At 44.7% G+C, this 19,123-nt stretch overlaps 1 protein-coding gene across 2 annotated transcripts in view; it reads left to right on the forward strand.

Moving 5' to 3' along the window:
• Positions 1–14,782, forward strand: part of GUCY2D (guanylate cyclase 2D, retinal) — a 39,286-nt gene extending 24,504 nt beyond the window's left edge. Inside the window, exons 10-19 of one of the 2 annotated variants that reach the window (XR_008892107.1) lie at positions 348–504; positions 587–736; positions 823–971; positions 1,625–1,788; positions 1,897–2,089; positions 3,019–3,193; positions 3,362–3,460; positions 11,562–11,656; positions 11,725–11,826; positions 12,425–12,434. Coding sequence is in view for 1 of the 2 variants with exons in the window: in XM_056570124.1 (XP_056426099.1) it covers positions 348–504; positions 587–736; positions 823–971; positions 1,625–1,788; positions 1,897–2,089; positions 3,019–3,193; positions 3,362–3,460; positions 11,562–11,656; positions 11,741–11,826; positions 12,425–12,524 (1,368 nt within the window). In the remaining variant the exon portion in view is untranslated. Of the gene's footprint in view, positions 1–347; positions 505–586; positions 737–822; positions 972–1,624; positions 1,789–1,896; positions 2,090–3,018; positions 3,194–3,361; positions 3,461–11,561; positions 11,657–11,724; positions 11,827–12,424 lie in introns of both variants that reach the window. The other variant, XM_056570124.1, reaches the window with a different exon arrangement.
• The last annotated feature ends 4,341 nt before the right edge of the window (positions 14,783–19,123 follow it).

A 19,123-nucleotide genomic window follows, 5' to 3' on the forward strand; every position in this document is an offset into this window, starting at 1 on the left:
CTTCCTGTGGAGCATACAGCAGCTGATAATTGCTGGAAGGATTAAGATTTTTATATAAGAGTAATTTACAAATCTGTTTAACTTTCTGGCACCAGTTGATTTAAAAAAAATTGTTTTTCACCGGAGTACACCTTTATGTTTTACTTTTTTTTCTTTTTCACCCCAAGCCCAGCAACACATAAATTTTTTTTTGTTCTAAAATTCTGCTTTAATTTCAATTTTTCTATTGGAATTCCTTCCTCAGTGTTAATGGAATGATAAGATAAGAGACAGTCAGAAGAAGGGAGACTTCCCTATAATATAACTCTGGTCATGTGATTCATTGTTTCTGTTGTGTTCTATCATAGGGCCTAAAGTTCCTTCATCACCGGGAAATAGCTCATGGACGTCTTAAGTCTAGAAACTGTGTAGTAGATGGTAGATTTGTCCTTAAGGTGACAGACCATGGTGTGAATGAACTGTGTGCAGCTCAGAAATTAAGTCCATTTGAATGTATGCCTGAAGGTAAGTCTCTTAGACGCATACGCAACTCCTACTATCTACTACTCTAAATGTTTCATATTGTTAAAGTTTGTTATTATTTTAGATCTTCTCTGGACGGCCCCAGAACTCTTACGTGACCAACTTTCATGTAGCAGAGGTACCTACCGAGGAGATGTTTATAGTTTTGCCATTATAATGCAGGAGGTTATTATACGAGGGACGCCTTACTGTATGCTGGAACTTTCTGCAGATGGTGAGAACACACCTTTCTCCTCATACCCCTGGCGCTTCCAAAAATTATTTATCAGTTTAGCCTTTTTTTACCTCTTTTTCCTGCAGAGATAATACGTAAAGTTCGTCGTCCTCCGCCACTTTGCCGCCCTTCGGTATCTCTAGATCAAGCCCCTCCTGAATGTATTCACTTAATGAAACAGTGTTGGGCCGAGCATCCTGAACGGAGACCAAACATAGACCAGGTCTTTGACCAGGTGAGGAGTGGGTATTACTGTGAGTACTGATAAAATCACTAGGAGGTTCGGTGGACTAAAGCTGCCCACAGACTTCTTATTGTTGAGACGTCAAACAGACGTGAATAGATAACTTTGGCTTTGTAAGTTCCTTCAAACTGCACCCAAACCTATTCACCAACTCCTGCTAAATCGATGGAAGAAAAATGAATGACAAACTCATTTTAGTACAGCTGGGAAACCTATGTCAAATGCAGAGGTGTATTGCTGAGTGGAGGCAACAGCCGTTTCACACTCAGTACACAGCCGTTTCGCACTCATTTGCGCTCAGTAAGGACTACAGCTGCAGCAGCTACTATTGCAAAACGGCTGTATCCTCCGGTCAGCTGTACTCCCCTGCATTTGACATATGTCTCCCCCTTTACTAATAGGATTATATCACTCCAATAAAAAAGACCGTGCGTCTTATGGTGAGTGCACCTGTTCACTTTCCTTACATAAAGATTGTGTATTTTACTAACCCCTCCGGAACACCCTAGAAGGTAATAAAATAAATAATAACCGATTTTTATGTTAGAAACATTGTAAAATATCAGACATTTCTAACATTGTTATTTTGTTTTTTTATTTTTATTTTTTCTCAATGTTTTCTATATTTTTCGCCTTATTTTAAGTTTAAGACAATAAACCGCGGACGCAAAACAAACATCATTGACTCAATGCTTCGCATGCTGGAGCAGTACTCTAGTAACTTGGAGGACCTGATCAGAGAGAGAACTGAAGAACTAGAGGTGGAAAAGCAGAAGACGGACAAACTCCTCACCCAGATGCTTCCACCGTAAGTGGTACAGACTGCACGTACGAGATAAATGGGACATTCTGAATGATGTCATAGGAGGTTTACATGAAAGATCCATATTTATACTTATCTCGTGGACTCTCTTAGATCTGTAGCTGAAGCTCTAAAGACAGGTACCGCCGTGGAACCAGAATACTTTGACCAAGTGACTATTTACTTTAGCGACATAGTAGGATTCACAACCATCTCCTCCTTGAGTGATCCTATTGAAGTTGTGGACCTTCTCAATGACCTATACACATTATTTGATGCCATAATTGGATCTCACGATGTCTACAAGGTGCAAGATTCTGTCTTTTTTTCCACTTAAAGTGTTACTGTCATTAGTAAGAAAAAAAATGCATAAATCGATGTAGTATTGTGCCCTAAGACTTGTATGCATAATAATATGCATGTATTAATATATAAAATACTTTTTGAACTATGTATATCTCTGATCAGTCTTCTGAATTCCTCTCAGAGGCTGGGGGTGTTTCCCCTGGAGCATGATGAGCTCCTCTCCTCCCCCTCCCCTCCCCCTGTCATGAGGTCTTTACAAACATTTTTACATTTGCAAAGCATATTGGCTGAATACATGCTCTATATAACTCTAATGCAACCATGCATGCTCTATATAACTCTAATGTAGCCATGTGAAACTATGTGGTGCAAGGACAGAAGAAAAACCTGCCAAAAAAAATGATTTTTTATATTTTCACAGCTTTGTAACCAAAGTGCATGCTTTTTGTAACCCTATAGCAGCCATGTGGAACCTATATGGTTCACATTCACAAGAAATAGGTTCATAAAATGACCAAAGATGAACCATTTTGCATTTAAATGATAGTTTAGCACCTTGTATCTATTGTCACTGTGCATGTGAATGATTCTCTTCTTAAAGACTGCAGTTGTCTGGATCTTGTCTGTGCTCTGAGGAACATAATGGAGATAACCACACCTCCCTCCCCCCCTGCTGTCAGAGATTTTGGTCTTAAAAAAAAAAGAAGGACCAAAAAGGCTGAATATTCTGGGTTTGTTTGCTAAATTAAAAAGACAGAAACCCCTAGTGGCCATTTTTTTTACTTAGTTTTTTAGGGAGAATTAAATGGGAAAAAAAGTCATTTCTAACGACAGTAACACTTTAAATATATCTTTCTGAAATGTGTATGTTCTTTAGTTCACGGCAGAGAAAGTTTCCTAATGTTGTCTTCTATGTCTCTCTCATAAAAGGTGGAGACCATTGGTGATGCCTACATGGTGGCATCTGGGCTGCCTAAAAGAAACGACAATCGTCACGCAGCTGAGATTTCTAACATGTCTCTGGATATCTTGAGCTCTGTGGGGTCCTTCAAAATGAGGCATATGCCTGAAGTGCCAGTCCGAATACGCATCGGGCTCCATTCTGGTGAGAAGAAGTTCTATATGTTCTAATTATGGGTTTAGCAACAGATATCCCAATAATAGCAGCTGCTTTAGGGCCCAGAGGCTGGAGGCAGAAATGTGCAGGAATGTTCTTCCTTTTTTGTGGGGTAATAACATAGTGTTGACTTTAATCCATGTTTTTTTTCTCCAGGACCATGTGTAGCTGGAGTGGTTGGGCTCACAATGCCTCGGTATTGCCTCTTCGGTGATACTGTCAACACTGCATCTCGTATGGAATCTACCGGGCTCCGTGAGTATTCATCTTGGATTGTTCTTACCGACTGGCCAACTCTTTATTTTTAGATATAATAGTTACATAGTTCATAAGGTTGAAAAAAGTCCATCTCGTTCAACCTATGGTGGAGCTCAAAAGTCTATAGATATTGGGATAATAATTTTTTTATATGTATAAAATAACATACATAAATAGGTGTGTCACGATTCGGCTGGCTGGAGGTGGATCCTCTGTGCCAGAGAGGGATTGGCGTGGACCGTGTTGGTGGACCGGTTCTAAGTTGCTACTGGTATTCACCAGAGCCCGCCGCAAAGCGGGATGGTCTTGCAGCGGCGGTAGCAACCAGGTCGTATCCACCAGCAACGGCTCAACCTCTCTGACTGCTGAAGATAGGCGCGGTACAATGGAGTAGACAAGAGCAAGGTCGGACGTAGCAGAAGGTCAGGGCAGGCAGCAAGGATCGTAGTCAGGGGCAACGGCAGGAGGTCTGGAACACAGGCTAGGAACACACAAGGAAACGCTTTCACTGGCACAATGGCAACAAGATCCGGCGAGGGAGTGCAGGGGAAGTGAGGTATAAGTAGGGAGTTCACAGGTGAACACACTGATTAAGCCTGCTGCGCCAATCAGTGGCGCAGTGGCCCTTTAAATTGCAGAGACCCGGCGCGCGCGCGCCCTAAGGAGCGGGGCCGCGCACGCCGGGACAAGACAGACGGGGAACGAGTCAGGTACGGGAGACGGGATGCGCATCGCGAGCGGGCGCCTCCCGCATCGCGAATCGCATCCCGGCTGAGAGGGATATTGCAGCGTACCCGGTCAGCAGGTCTGACCGGGGCGCTGCAAATGCGAGGATGCTGCGAGCGCTCCGGGGAGGAGCGGGGACCCGGAGCGCTCGGCGTAACAGTACCCCCCCCCCTTGGGTCTCCCCCTCTTCTTGGAGCCTGAGAACCTGAGGATAAGACTTTTGTCTAGAATGTTGTCCTCAGGTTCCCAGGATCTCTCTTCTGGGCCACAGCCCTCCCAATCCACCAAAAAAAAAATTTTCTTTCTGACAGTCTTGGAGGCCAGAATCTCCTTCACGGAGAAGACGTCAGAAGAACCGGAAACAGGAGTGGGGGAAACAAGTTTGGGAGAGAAGCGGTTAATGACGAGTGGTTTAAGGAGAGAGACATGGAAGGCATTGGGAATACGAAGAGAAGGAGGAAGAAGGAGTTTGTAAGAGACAGGGTTAATCTGGCACAAGACTTTGAAAGGGCCAAGATAGCGTGGTCCCAGTTTGTAACTGGGAACACGAAAGCGGACATATCTAGCGGAGAGCCATACCTTGTCTCCGGGAGCAAAAATGGGGGGGATTTCTTCTTTTCTTATCGGCAAATCTTTTCATCCGGGATGAAGCCTGTAAAAGAGAATTTTGGGTCTCTTTCCATATGGTGGAAAGATCCCGAGTCACTTCATCCACCGCGGGCAAACCAGAGGGCAAGGGAGTAGTACCCGGGAGGAGGTCAATAGGACAGTCATAAGGCCTGTGAGGAGGTAAAGTCTCAGCTTGCTTTTTGCAAAAAACTTCAGCATAGTCCATATAAGCCTTAGGAAGACCGGATACAGGAGGAACCACAGGGTCACGGCAAGGAGTACTGGGAACCGGTTTAAGACAGTCCTTGTGACAAGAAGTACCCCAGTTCTTGATTTCTCCTGTGGACCAATCAAGGGTTGGGGAATGGCGTTGAAGCCACGGTAATCCAAGAAGAATTTCAGAAGTGCAGTTGGAGAGGACCAAAAATTCAATTTTTTCGTGATGAGGTCCGATGCACATTAGGAGAGGTTCCGTGTGGTAACGCACGGTACAGTCCAATCTTTCGTTGTTAACAGAATTGATGTAGAGGGGTCTGGCGAGACTGGTCACCGGGATGTTGAACCTGTTGATGAGAGAGGCCAAAATAAAATTTCCTGCAGATCCGGAATCCAAGAAGGCCATAGCAGAGAAGGAGAAGGTAGAAGAAGATATCCGCACAGGCACAGTAAGGCGTGGAGAAGCAGAGTTCACATCAAGAACTGTCTCACCTTTGTGCGGAGTCAGCGTACGTCTTTCGAGGCGGGGAGGACGGATAGGACAATCTTTCAAGAAGTGTTCGGTACCAGCACAGTACAGGCATAGATTCTCCATGCGGCGTCGTGTCCTCTCTTGAGGTGTCAAGCGAGACCGGTCAACTTGCATAGCCTCCACGGCGGGAGGCACAGGAACGGATTGCAGAGGACCAGAGGAGAGAGGAGCCGAGGAGAGAAACCGCCTCGTGCGAACAAAGTCCATATCCTGGCGGAGCTCCTGACGCCTTTCGGAAAAACGCATGTCAATGCGGGTGGCAAGATGAATAAGTTCATGCAGGTTAGCAGGAATTTCTCGTGCGGCCAGCACATCTTTAATGTTGCTGGATAGGCCTTTTTTAAAGGTCGCGCAGAGGGCCTCATTATTCCAGGATAATTCGGAGGCAAGAGTACGGAATTGGATGGCGTACTCGCCAACAGAAGAATTACCCTGGACCAGGTTCAGCAGGGCAGTCTCAGCAGAAGAGGCTCGGGCAGGTTCCTCAAAGACACTTCGGATCTCCGTGAAGAAGGAGTGTACAGAGGCAGTGACAGGGTCATTGCGGTCCCAGAGCGGTGTGGCCCATGACAGAGCTTTCCCAGAGAGAAGGCTGACTACGAAAGCCACCTTAGACCTTTCAGTAGGAAACTGGTCTGACATCATCTCCAAGTGCAGGGAACATTACGAAAGAAAACCACGGCAAAACTTAGAGTCCCCATCAAATTTATCCGGCAAGGATAATCGTAGGCCGGAAGCGGCCACTCGCTGCGGAGGAGGTGCAGGAGCTGGCGGAGGAGATGGTTGCTGGAGCTGAGGTAATAGCTGCTGTAGCACCACGGTCAGTTGAGACAGCTGGTGGCCTTGTTGCGCTATCTGTTGCGACTGCTGGGCGACCACCGTGGTGAGGTCGGCGACAACTGGCAGTGGGACTTCAGCGGGATCCATGGCCGGATCTACTGTCACGATTCGGCTGGCTGGAGGTGGATCCTCTGTGCCAGAGAGGGATTGGCGTGGACCGTGTTGGTGGACCGGTTCTAGTTGCTACTGGTATTCACCAGAGCCCGCCGCAAAGCGGGATGGTCTTGCAGCGGCGGTAGCAACCAGGTCGTATCCACCAGCAACGGCTCAACCTCTCTGACTGCTGAAGATAGGCGCGGTACAAGGGAGTAGACAAGAGCAAGGTCGGACGTAGCAGAAGGTCAGGGCAGGCAGCAAGGATCGTAGTCAGGGGCAATGGCAGGAGGTCTGGAACACAGGCTAGGAACACACAAGGAAACGCTTTCACTGGCACAATGGCAACAAGATCCGGCGAGGGAGTGCAGGGGAAGTGAGGTATAAGTAGGGAGTTCACAGGTGAACACACTGATTAAGCCTGCTGCGCCAATCAGTGGCGCAGTGGCCCTTTAAATTGCAGAGACCCGGCGCGCGCGCGCCCTAAGGAGCGGGGCCGCGCGCGCCGGGACAAGACAGACGGGGAACGAGTCAGGTACGGGAGCCGGGATGCGCATCGCGAGCGGGCACCTCCCGCATCGCGAATCGCATTCCAGCTGAGAGGGATATTGCAGCGCACCCGGTCAGCAGGTCTGACCGGGGCGCTGCAAATGCGAGGATGCTGTGAGCGCTCCGGGGAGGAGCGGGGACCCGGAGCGCTCGGCGTAACAAGGTGGTTCACAGGGCCCTTGTGAAACCACCCCTTAAAATAGCCACAAATAAAATACGTAAATATTGCACTGTGTAGGTATTAAAGGGGTACTCCGCTGCTCAGCGTTTGGAACAAACTGTTCTGAACACTGGAGCAGGTGCCGGGAGCTTGTGGCATCATAGCCCTGCCCCTCATGACATCCCGCCCCGCCCCCTCGATGCAAGTCTATGGGAGGGGGCGTAACGGCTGTCACGCCCCCTCCGATAGACTTGCATTGAGGGGGTGGGGCGTGACGTCATGAGGGGGTGGGGCTAAGACATCATAAGCTGCCGGCTCCAGTGTTCGGAACAGTTTTTTCCAAACGCTGAGCAGCGGAGTACCCCTTTAAATATAGCCAATACGTAGATTACCACCAATTATAGCCACTAGTTAGTGGAATTAGATACAGTAGTCTATGATAGCTGAGCTGGTCTTATACGGAATGACTGGAGTAACTTTTATGATTCCACAATGTAGTGCAGAACTCCAGGTAATTGTCAATACAATAAAGTACATGACTCCAGATAATTGTATTGACAATTACCTGGAGTTCTGCACTACATTGTGGAATCATAAAAGTTACTCCAGTCATTCCGTATAAGACCAGCTCAGCTATCATAGACTACTGTATCTAATTCCACTAACTAGTGGCTATAATTGGTGGTACTCTACATATATTTTAAGGGGTGATTTCACAAGGGCCCTGTGAACCCCCTATTTATGTATGTTATTTTATACATATTAAATAAATTATTTTCCAAATATCTATAGACTTTTGTGCTCCAACATATTATTATTTTACTTTCCTTGCATTTTTGCACAGTGGATATAGGTGTTAGGTTGGGTTGCTCAGTCTAGCCAGTGCCATATAGTATCTATTGGGCCGTGTCCATTTTTTTTACTATTTTAAGTTCAACGTATATCCCTACTGTGTTTATCCAGAAAAAGGCAAAAAAAAAAAAAAAACTCATGGGGTTGATTCCAATTGTCCTACACCAAGGAGAAAAAATTCCTTAAAGGGGTATTCCAGAGAAAAAGTTTTTTTTATATATCAACTGGCTCCAGAAAGTTAAACAGATTTGTAAATCTTACTCCTTCCAATAATTATCAGCTGCTGAAGTTGAGTTGTTCTATTCTGTCTGGCAACAGTGCTCTCTGCTGACATCTCTGCTTGTCTCTGGAACTGCACAGAGCAGAAGAGGTTTACTATGGGGATTAGACAGAAAAGAGCAACTCAACTTCAGCAGATCATAAGTACTGAAAGGATTAAGATTTTGTTATAGAAGTAATTTACAAATCTGTTTAACTCTCTGGAGCCAGTTGATATATAAAAAAGTTTTTTCCTGGATAACCTCTTTAAAGTTTCCTCAACCTGTAATGTTATTACTCTCCAGAAATACATCCAGGCCTCTTCTGATTTCTTTTATTGCATTCATTTAATTTTTTTGGTTACTGTCTTCACCCTAGGGCCGAATATGATCTGCGATGTCAGGCATTAGCCGTGGGTCCCGGTTGCTGATATCAACCGGGACCCATAGCCTGTAAAGTGCACTCAGCCCCTAAGAATGCTTCTTACAATGGGAGGTGACAGTGGGTGTGGACTTTAAGGGGTAAAAAAAAAAGTGTAATTATGGGGGAGTGAAAACATATTAAAAAAAATTTATATATATATATATATATATATATATATATATATATATATATACTTACCTACCCCCAGTCTTCCACTGATCAGGCTGCAGCTCCCATTCTGCTTCCAGTCACCCAACACCAGGGCTGGTGCAAGAATTTTTGCCCCCCTAAGCAAGAGCTAATTGGGTGACACACTGTAGCAAACCTCCTCCTCATGTAGTTACCATACTACTGGGGTGACATGTGAACTCCACTCCAGCTCAGCCCCCCTCTTCTACAGCATCACACAGATCCTTCAGCCAGATCCTTCAGTTCAGCAGCGACACTGTGCTCCTGTGTACAAGGAGCGCTATCACTGACTGTAGCAGGAGGGGGGGCGATTGATTGGGGGGGCATGCGCTATCAGGAAACAGGACTAAAGGGACTTGAGCTGAGCAGTTGCTGTCAGGACCCAGAGACACTTTGTAATAACTTTCTTGCGGCGGACAGAGCGGCGCCCCCATCTAGAGGTCGCTCTAGGCGGCTGCCTATTCTGCCTATAGGTAGAGCCGGCCCTGCCCAACACTTATCTCTTTAGGCTGCTTCTGAGAGGAGCAGGACCTGCCTGTTCAGCCAATCACAGGCCACAGGGGTGTCCATTCTCTTATTAAATATATTTTTTTAAAGTGCTGGAATACCCCTTTAAAAGGATTGTCTATTTTTGGTTAAAGTGGTTATCCTGGAGGGGGAAAAGTAACACTTTTCCTGGCTCCCAATAATCCCCTTCCGCCTCCCTCTCGTTTCAGAAGTACAATTTACGAGAAGGGATGATTGGGATGGGCGGGTACCTCATTGCAATGATCACACGTGACCAGGGTTGTACCCGCATCAAGTGGAGTGCCGGAAGCAAGAAAAACAAATTTTTTTCCTCCTCCTGGATAACCCTGTTAAACATACCTGTTTTTTTTTTCAAAAACAGTGCTGCACCTATCCATAAGATGTGAATGATATTGAAGAGCGGCCCTATTCACTTTACTGCAATACAAGATTCAATCCATGGACAGATGTGGCACTGTTTTTGCATAAAAAAAGCCATGATTTTTTTTTTTTTTTTTTTTTTTTATAAATTCTGTACAAATCCTTTAACCTCTTAAGTACACAGCACATTTTGGCCTTGAGGACACAGGAAATCATTCTAAGAGACATAACTCTTTTATACTTTCATCCACAGACCCATATGTGGGCTTGTTTTTTGTGGGACCAATTGTAATTTCATTTTACCATAAAATTCACAGCAGATCCAAAAAAATATTATTGATGGTGGGAAATTTATCCGAACACCGCAATTTTGCTAATTTTATTTATTTATTATTATTTTTTTTTAAATTTATTTTGGGGGGAGGGGGGTATTTTTATGCAGTACATTTTACGATAAAACAAACATACTGACCCTCATTTACTAAGCTAAAACCCACTAGTTTTTGTCGGGTTTTTCCAATTTATTTTGGTGCACAGTGTCTGAGACATGTCGCACCAGGAAAATCCAACTCACCCGACATTGCATTGTGAAAAGCCGAAAAAGAGGGGTTTATTATTATTATACTACTTTAAAAAAAAACTCATACTTTTTAAACAAAATAAGGTACAATCACTGCATACTCCAGATGTTGTGATTTGTATTGATCATGGCATCTAAAGGGTTAATGGCAGGCATCGGCATGATCTCTGATGTCCACCATAGCTGGTGATGCCACTTGGTGCACTAGGACGTACATGTACGCCCAGAGACCCGTCCCGGATATGAAGCGAGCGCAGGATCTGTGCTCACATCATAGGCTGTGGGTCCCGGCTGCTATCAGCAGCCAGAACCCATAGCCTATGATGTGAGCACAGCTCCTGCGCTCGCTTCATAGCCGGGAGGGAACTCAGGCCGTACATGTATGTCCTAGTGCACCAAGTGATTAATCTATTTAATTGGTGATTCAATATTTATGAGCATACGGACCATAACAGATCACCATGTATAACAAGGGGGCATCCGCTACATCTAGAGGAAAAAAGGTTTCTACTCCAGCACAGAAATTATTTACTGTAAGAGCAGTGAGACTATGAAACTCTCTCCCAGAGGAAGTGGTCATGGTGAAGTCAATAAAAGAGTCCAGGAGGAGGGGCCTTGATACATTTCTGGAGAGTAATAACATTACAGGTTATGGATACTCGATTTATAGGTGCAGAAAGTGGATACAGGGATTTATTCTGATGCCAAATTGGAGTCGGGAAGGAATTTTTTTTGTCTTCTTCTGGATCAACACAGTATAGATACAATAGGGATATAAGTTAAACTTGAATGACTTGGACTAAGACCAATTCAATGATTTTTTCCACCCTAGGCAAAAGCTAATTTTGACCCCGCCCATTGGCTCTGCCCTTTGACACACCCCTTCTTACTACTGTGGTGACACACTGTAACAAACCTTCTCATGTAATCACCTACTACTGGGCAAACCCCCCTCCTAACACAACGGTGGTTCTGGCTGGGTGGGTGCTTCAGATGCTGGCTGGTTACTAACTTTCTTGCAGTGGGTAGAATGGCGCCCCCATCAAGAGGGCACTCTAGGCGGCTGCCTATTTTCCCTATAGGCAGAACCGGCCCTGACTTGAACTATGAATGTAACTATCACTATAGAAAGTAATAAAATGCTGATGTCGGCACATATTGACTTACGTAATATTTCTTAAAGCTTACCGTATCCACGTGAACGTCAGCACAGTCAACATCTTGAACTCATTACAAGAAGGTTACAAGGTAGAAGTGAGGGGTAAAACCGAACTCAAGGTAAATACTTAGTCTCTTCTAGGTAACCAAACCATTATGTGTTCCTCTCACATGCTGATCTATTGCAGTTTCGTTGACTTGTAGGGAAAAGGTGAAGAATTTACTTATTGGCTCGTAGGAAAGGAAGGATTTATTAAACCTTTACCACAACCTCCGGATAGCCAACCAGGGTGAGTACGTCTCTATGGATATTATCCTTTCTAACTCATGTTGACCCTAGGTTATTCACATTTTATGGATCTACTGACCCCCTCATTCATCAATTCTTGAGATTCAGTAACAAAATGAAAGTTAAAGGGGTACTCCACTGGAAAAAAAAAAATTAAACCAACTGGTGCCACAAAGTTAAACAGATTTCTTTTATTTAAAAATCTTAATCCTTCCAGGACTAATCAACTGTGGTATGCTATTCTTTTTTTTTATTTTTTTTACATTTCTTTTCTGTCTGACCACAGTGCTCTCTGCTGACACCTCTGTCCATGTGAGGAACTGTCCAGAGCAGCAGAGGTTTGCTATGGGAATTTGCTCCTTCTCTGGACAGTTCCCGACATGGACAGAGGTGTCAGCAGAGAGCACTGTGGTCAGACTGAAAAGAACTACACAACTTCCTCTGGAGCATACATCAGCTGATAAATACTGGAAGGATTAAGATTTTTAAATAGAAGCAATTAACAAATCTGTTTAACTAGTTGATGTAAAATAAATCAACTGATGCCAGACCGTTAAACCCCTTTAATACTGTCCTATTTGTCATGCTATTCCTTGCAGAGTGGGTAACCATGGTATCAGCCTTCAAGAAATTCCAGAAAGAAGAAGAAAGAAGCTCGAGATGGAGAGGGACATAGTCAACAAGCAGAAGATGAAGTGATGGAGTCATCTTATGACCATGACTCTGCCAGCAAAAGCCTTTTTGATATTCATCTGAACGTAATGCAGAAGTCCTCTGTTCTTCTCTGAAAACCTCAACAACGACACCTTCTCTAATACTTCGACAAGTCACGGATCCAAAGATATCAGACGTGTGATGCAGAGAGTCCTGTCTCATAGCGTATAGATCACATGGTGGTCCTCTACGGTCTGTCCAATATGACGTACTCTCTTTAGCTCAAGCGATAATCCACACAATGACATTGTTCTTACCATATGGATGTCCTTCAGTAGAACGTTGTAGATGCTTCTCATTGAAGATAATCTAAGCCATATACTTTTTGTAAGGTTATCTCACATCTGGCATTCTGTACACGGACTCACTGGACTGTCATAACCTTGAAGGACTTCTTATGATGGGTTTATGAGACTTGAGGAATGGGTATATTGAGAGTCTGTTTAGTGCAGGAAAGTGAACAGACATTTTGGGGGGCAGGGGCTTAAGTAAAAAAGTAGGCAGTTAATTTACCTTGATATATCAGCAGCAGCAGCACTGTCCAGGAAAAAGGGCACCTAAGGAGGAGGCACCAAAAGGGCAGGGGCTCAAGCCCCCTTTCTAGTCTATGTGTGCACGTCCCTGGTTTAGCAGGTCTAATAAAATCTGTAGCAATGGGATCAAAATGTGTTTTCCATCATGGTGTCCCTTCTTGGCTTTGCTGGAATCCAATCCTATTATTTTTCAAATAACTAAGTACATAGACCCAGACCACAAATAGGGCCGGGCCATGCTATATAATTCTATATAATTATTAGCCATTCATAGTAAACATCATTCCCAATAATCAGCCGGCTTAAAAAAGCCACAAATTGGCTCATTCTTTGCCCAGTTGACAGCCATTAAATGTTTTGGTTATTGGCCACACATTGGCCAACAATGATTGAATTTATAGGGCTGCACAAATGATCCAGTGATCTTCTTGCGGCCGGCAATGGATCAAGCCATGAATAGGCCCATTACACGAGCAGCGATCGGCTAGGTGGGCACTCATTTACATGCACAGATCTGCCCAGGTAAAAGGGCCTTAAAGGGATACTCTGCCCCTAGACATCTTATCCCCCTAGCCAAAGTATAGGGGATAAGATGTCTGATCGTGGGGGTCCTGTTGCTGGGGACCCCCGCAATCTCCCTGCTGCACCCATGTCACGAGCCTCCGCCCCACATCGCCAGGCATCTGGCATGACATCTCACTCTGTGCACCGGATGTCAGGGGTGCCGCAGCTGAGATTGTGGGGGTCCCTAGCAGCAGGACCCCCATGATCAGATATCTTATCCCCTATCCTTAAGGCCTTAAAAAGGTAAAAGGGCCTTAAAGGGATACTCCACCCCTAGACATCTTAGCCCCTATCCAAAGGATAGGGGATATGATGTCTAGGGGCGAAGTGCCCCTTCAAGTAAGTCCACATGCACTCAGTAGATCTGTGCACACAGAGCCTTTCTGATTCCTATGGCTCTGTATACATTGCCATAGGGTGGCTCTCAAAAAATTGAGATTGAGATTCTTAATCTGATGTTATTTAATGGAGGTATTTTCTCCCAGAGGGGAGGATACCATTTTTGAAGGGGTCTATGAACCTCCGATCTACGAGCCAAAGCAGAGAGTCTCATCTTATAAAGGATAAATACATGGTCCCATTTGACTGTGTGATGTAGATCCTATGAGACAGTACTATCTGCATCAGATGGCCAACAAAGTCATCCGAATGGCTACTATGGTATACTATTTTCCCCTGAATCTTACTCTGGCCAAATGAGGTGCTTGCCTGGACTAAGAGCCACACCCTCACATTAAATAGCTTAGTGTGCCCCGATCAAACACCTTTATACAGTTTCTTGATACGCCCTCCGGTTCCTAAGATATGAGGGTTTGTAGATTCAGAGAGTCAGATGGGTGTAAATTTAATTTTAATAATGGGCGGGATTATACACTCAGAGGGTTTGTATTGTGCAGACACGCTCCTCAGTGTACAACATTCACACCCCTTGACTGTATAATCCCATCCATCACTTCAGTCACTCCCATTATTAAAATTAGGTTCCCGCCCATCTGACTAATTTCCTGAATTTTCAGACAAAGTATAAACCCTTATATCTCTGGAATGGGAGGGTGTATCAAGAATCTGTAAAAAGATTTGTGATCAGAACACCCTAAACAATTCTTAAAGTGTAGCTCTCAAATGTCCAGGCAAGCATCACATTTGACCCGAATATAGTAATACATGGTAGCCATTCAGATGACTATGTTGGCCATGTGGTGAAGAGAGAACTGTCTTGTAGAATCATCATCACACAGTTACATGTGAGCACGTCTGTCATGACCGGGGTTGTTCAGGGAGAGTGAGCCCTAAGCTGTCCCTAGGAAACTCTCCCTGCCTACTTGCCCATCCACCCTAAACGGCGGATCGACAACCGCAGTGCCGGTCCCTACCTGTGCTAAAGTGCAGTGGATGTAAAAACAAATATCCATAGTCGGTCACAGGCCAGAAACAGAACGGGACAATTACCAAACAACCAGATACACCAGACAAAATATAAACTCACAAACAGGGCAGGATATAGTGTACTAACAAACAGTTCATAAACCGTAATCCAGATAAACAGCAGATATGAATAAATGAACAAGACTAGGTATGGTATGAGTTTATAGCCGAAACCAGGAATTGCAGGGGATAAGCAGAAGAACTGAATGCTAAACACAAAACTGATCAGGAACATAGAACACTGCTCACACTGAGACACAGAACAGAAACAAATTCGACATTCCACTCCACAAAAGGAGTAGGCAGCAATAATAACTCCATATAGACTTCTAGCCAGCGGGCACACTCCACCGTGTGATCAGGATACGGACCTAGAAGGAAACAGAAATATAATACATGGAACATTAGACTGATAAACAGATGAGTCTGAACAGACTCCATAAAACCAAATAAGGAACCAGGATACCAGAACAGAAATTATACAAACGAGACTCACGGTGTGAACACAGACTAAGATACAAAGTTAAAGCAGAATGGACATACATAATCCTAAAAACCGACAAATGTACTACAGACTAAAATCTATAATAAACAGGACTATTAACCATGGTTAAAACATAGAAATATTTAAAGATAAATACAAGGTGCATGATTAAGCAGACATGGACAGCATAACACAATAGCTAAGCTGCATAATAAAAAATAGTCATAGTGGCACAAATCACCAGCCACCAGAGTGCAGCAAAGCTAGTTTTAAATAGCCACACCTGAGTTGCAATTGGCTAAGAGCATTAACTCTTCCCAGCACAGGATGAATTAGAACGGAAACTGCTCTGAAAAAAAATTACCATTGTCTGAACAGACCCCAAGACATAAAAACACAAAAATAAAAAAAACGGACATTACAACGTCTTCATTGTTTATAAAATAAGGCTTTGGCTCATAGGTCAGAGGTTCATAGTCCTAATGGCAGAACCCCTTCAAAGATTGTCTCCTCCCCTAGAAGCAATGCCTCTGGGAGAAAATACCTCCATATAACAACATCAGGTTGAGTACAGTACAATTTATTTTCTTGTAAGATAAAATCTATATGCCTCTATATAAAACTGCAAGCCTATGGAGGTACAGAAGGGGCCTATAAAACTCTATGATTGTGTATTGTGTCACTTGTACATCATACTGCTGTGTACATGAGGCCCCAGACTGATTGTATCCTATTAAAGGGGTACTCCGCCTCTAGACATCTTATCCCCTATCCTTTGGATAGGGGAAAAGATGTCTAGGGGCGGAGTACCCCTTTAAAGCGCAACTGTCATGAAATTGTCTCCCAATAAACTTATCCCAGGGTAACACAGTTGTTTACAATTACGACTTAGACAGAACATTTACTGCTTTTTAGCAGCGCTGACCAGGCAAAAAAAAATGCTTTATACCACGGTCAGCAACAGTCGGATAGGCGGGGCAGTGCAGCCACGACTATCCCCTGTATGTCAACGCTGGGACCCCGCTGGACATCATCGGATTGTTGTACATGTGACCCTGTGTGGATTCTGTAGAAGGAAATGTAGACCATGAAATTGTATTTTTTATTACATGTTTAGATTTTTTTTTCACCGTAATTAAAAGAGTGATGAAAAATATTTGTATAATAAAGTTTCCATGAGATCGTCCTGATATTACATGTGTATAAATAGAAGGGACAAATAATCGGCATCGGTGGTGTTCAATGTTCCTAGAGAGCCTGGAGCCGACTCCAACGTCTTAGACCTATTGGCTACCCAACCTCAAGTGTGCTCTACATTCCTTGTCTTATAGCAAAGATCCAGATGCCATAATTTATGGAAAGACAAGAAGATCTAGATCAGTGGCCCCCAACCCAGTCCTTAAAGGGGAACTCCACTGCTAGGCATCTTATCCACTATCGAAAGGAAAGGGGATAACATGTTTGATCATGGGGGTCCCTCGGCTGGGACCCCTGCGATCTTTGTGCAGCACCCGGTGTTCAGAAACAATGCTGGGTTCCGGCAGCAGTGGTCATGACCTTATGCTACGTCCCCTCCCATAGACATGAATGCAGGGGGCGTGGCATGACTATACAAGGGGGGCGTGGCATGATGTCACAACCACTGCCGCCGGAACCCAGCAATCGTTCAGAACACTGGGTGCTGCACGGAGATTGCGGGGGTCCCAGCAGCAGCAGGGGGTAGGTAATAAAAAGCCTAGCTGTGGAATACCCCTTTAAAGGGGTACTCCACCCCTAGACATCTTTTCCTAGACTGGTGATGCAGGGGCCGGAGGATCGTAACATCACAGGCGGGGCGGGACATCACGAAGAGGCGGGGCCGTGATGTCACCATCCTCCGGCCCCTGCATCGTCAGTCATCAGGCATGGAGTGAAGCTCGCTCTGTGCACCAGATGATGGGTGCTGCAGGAGAGATCATGGGGGTTCCAAGTGGGTTCCCCATGGGGGTTCCTTTGGATAGGGGATAAGAAGTCTAGGGGTGGAGTAACCCTTTAAGGCCCACCAACATTCCAGATTTTTCAGTTACTTCATTGGATCAGAATAGGGAAACATTTTAAGCCTGGACTGTTGGTGGCCTTGAGGACTAGGTTTGGGATCACCAAATTAGAGTTTATGTCAACTTATGAAGAGGGAGGGAAGGGGTTCCTCTTTATTCCACACCTCAGCCAATTTTCTATCCTATTGAAGGGACCCCCCCCGCGATCATGCTACTTTGCTACTTATCCCCTATTCTGTGCATAGGAAATAAGTACATTTTCGTCACAGTACTCCTTTAAAGGGGTACTCTGCCCCAAGACATCTTTTTCCCTTATCCAAAGGATAGGGGATAAGATGTCTGATCGCAAGGGTCCCGCTGCTGGGGACCCCCGCAATCTTTCTGCTGCACCAGGCGTTCATTTAGAGCGTCGGGTTCAGCCCCCGAGGCTCGTGACGTCATGACCATGCCCACTTGTGATGTCATGGCCATGCCCTCTCAGTGCATGTCTATGGGAGGGGGCCCCTTGGCCATGCTACCCTACATAACTTCAAAGATTTTACTCATTAACTCAAAGAGGAACAGGTTTATTTTGTACCAAAGGATATGGACAGTTTTTACACTCTTTGCATTCTGGTGGTTACTGACTGTACCTTAGTATGACCTAACAACAGGCAATATAGTCAGACAGCCTTAACCCTTTCCCTCCTTAGGACATATGAGAACATTTTGTGTGTGTGTGTGGGGGGGGGGGGGATCGGATTTGGAGAGGAATTCTACCATTATATCATTCTATAAGCCACAGCCAATAGCCTATTAACCCTTTAGATTCAGACACAGCTAATAGCCTTTAGATTCAGCAATCAAAGTTAATGGCGGCATCTAAAGCCAGTAAAAACTGTTGCCGCTCTCTTAGTGAAGCTGACCAGGACCACCGCAGAGTGATCATGGGCTCCTGATCAGCTGGCATGATGGCTGGAGGGTCCTAATCTGCCTCTGTGCCATCTGATCTTCCCTCTACTCCTCCAGGCTGCTTTGGCAATCTAGAGCAACAGAGCACTGATCACACTGATCAGGGCTGTTCTATAACAAAGCACTAAACAGTGTAAATGACTAAAACATAGTAAATATATATATATATATATATATATATATATATATATAAATAAATAAAGTAATAAATGTAAATAAGTCAAAAAAAAGTTTCAATACCCTCATTCTTTGGTTGAAGTTACGTTGGTCGTACCGCCAAAGTATTCAGTGGCGCCAGAGTGGAATTCCACCGGGTAAAAGTCTGCAGTATGGACGAGCACTTGGGCCCAGCAGGCACCGCTGGATACTTTGGCAGTAGGGCCTCGCACATGTGCACTTTCTCATAGATGCAATGCAGTCCGGCGATACTCCACCCAAAGACTGGTGGAATGTCCACTGCAGTCTGAACAGAGTGGTAGAATCCCATTGAAAACACTATGGAGTCCTTAGGCTGTGTTTCCACTTGTTATGTTTTTTTTTTATTGTATGTTTTTTTTCAAAAATTCCCCCAAAAAATTGCCACGTGCCATT

The sequence above is a fragment of the Hyla sarda genome, chromosome 4 (genome assembly GCF_029499605.1).
Source record: "Hyla sarda isolate aHylSar1 chromosome 4, aHylSar1.hap1, whole genome shotgun sequence".
NCBI classification, from domain to species: Eukaryota; Metazoa; Chordata; class Amphibia; order Anura; family Hylidae; genus Hyla; species Hyla sarda.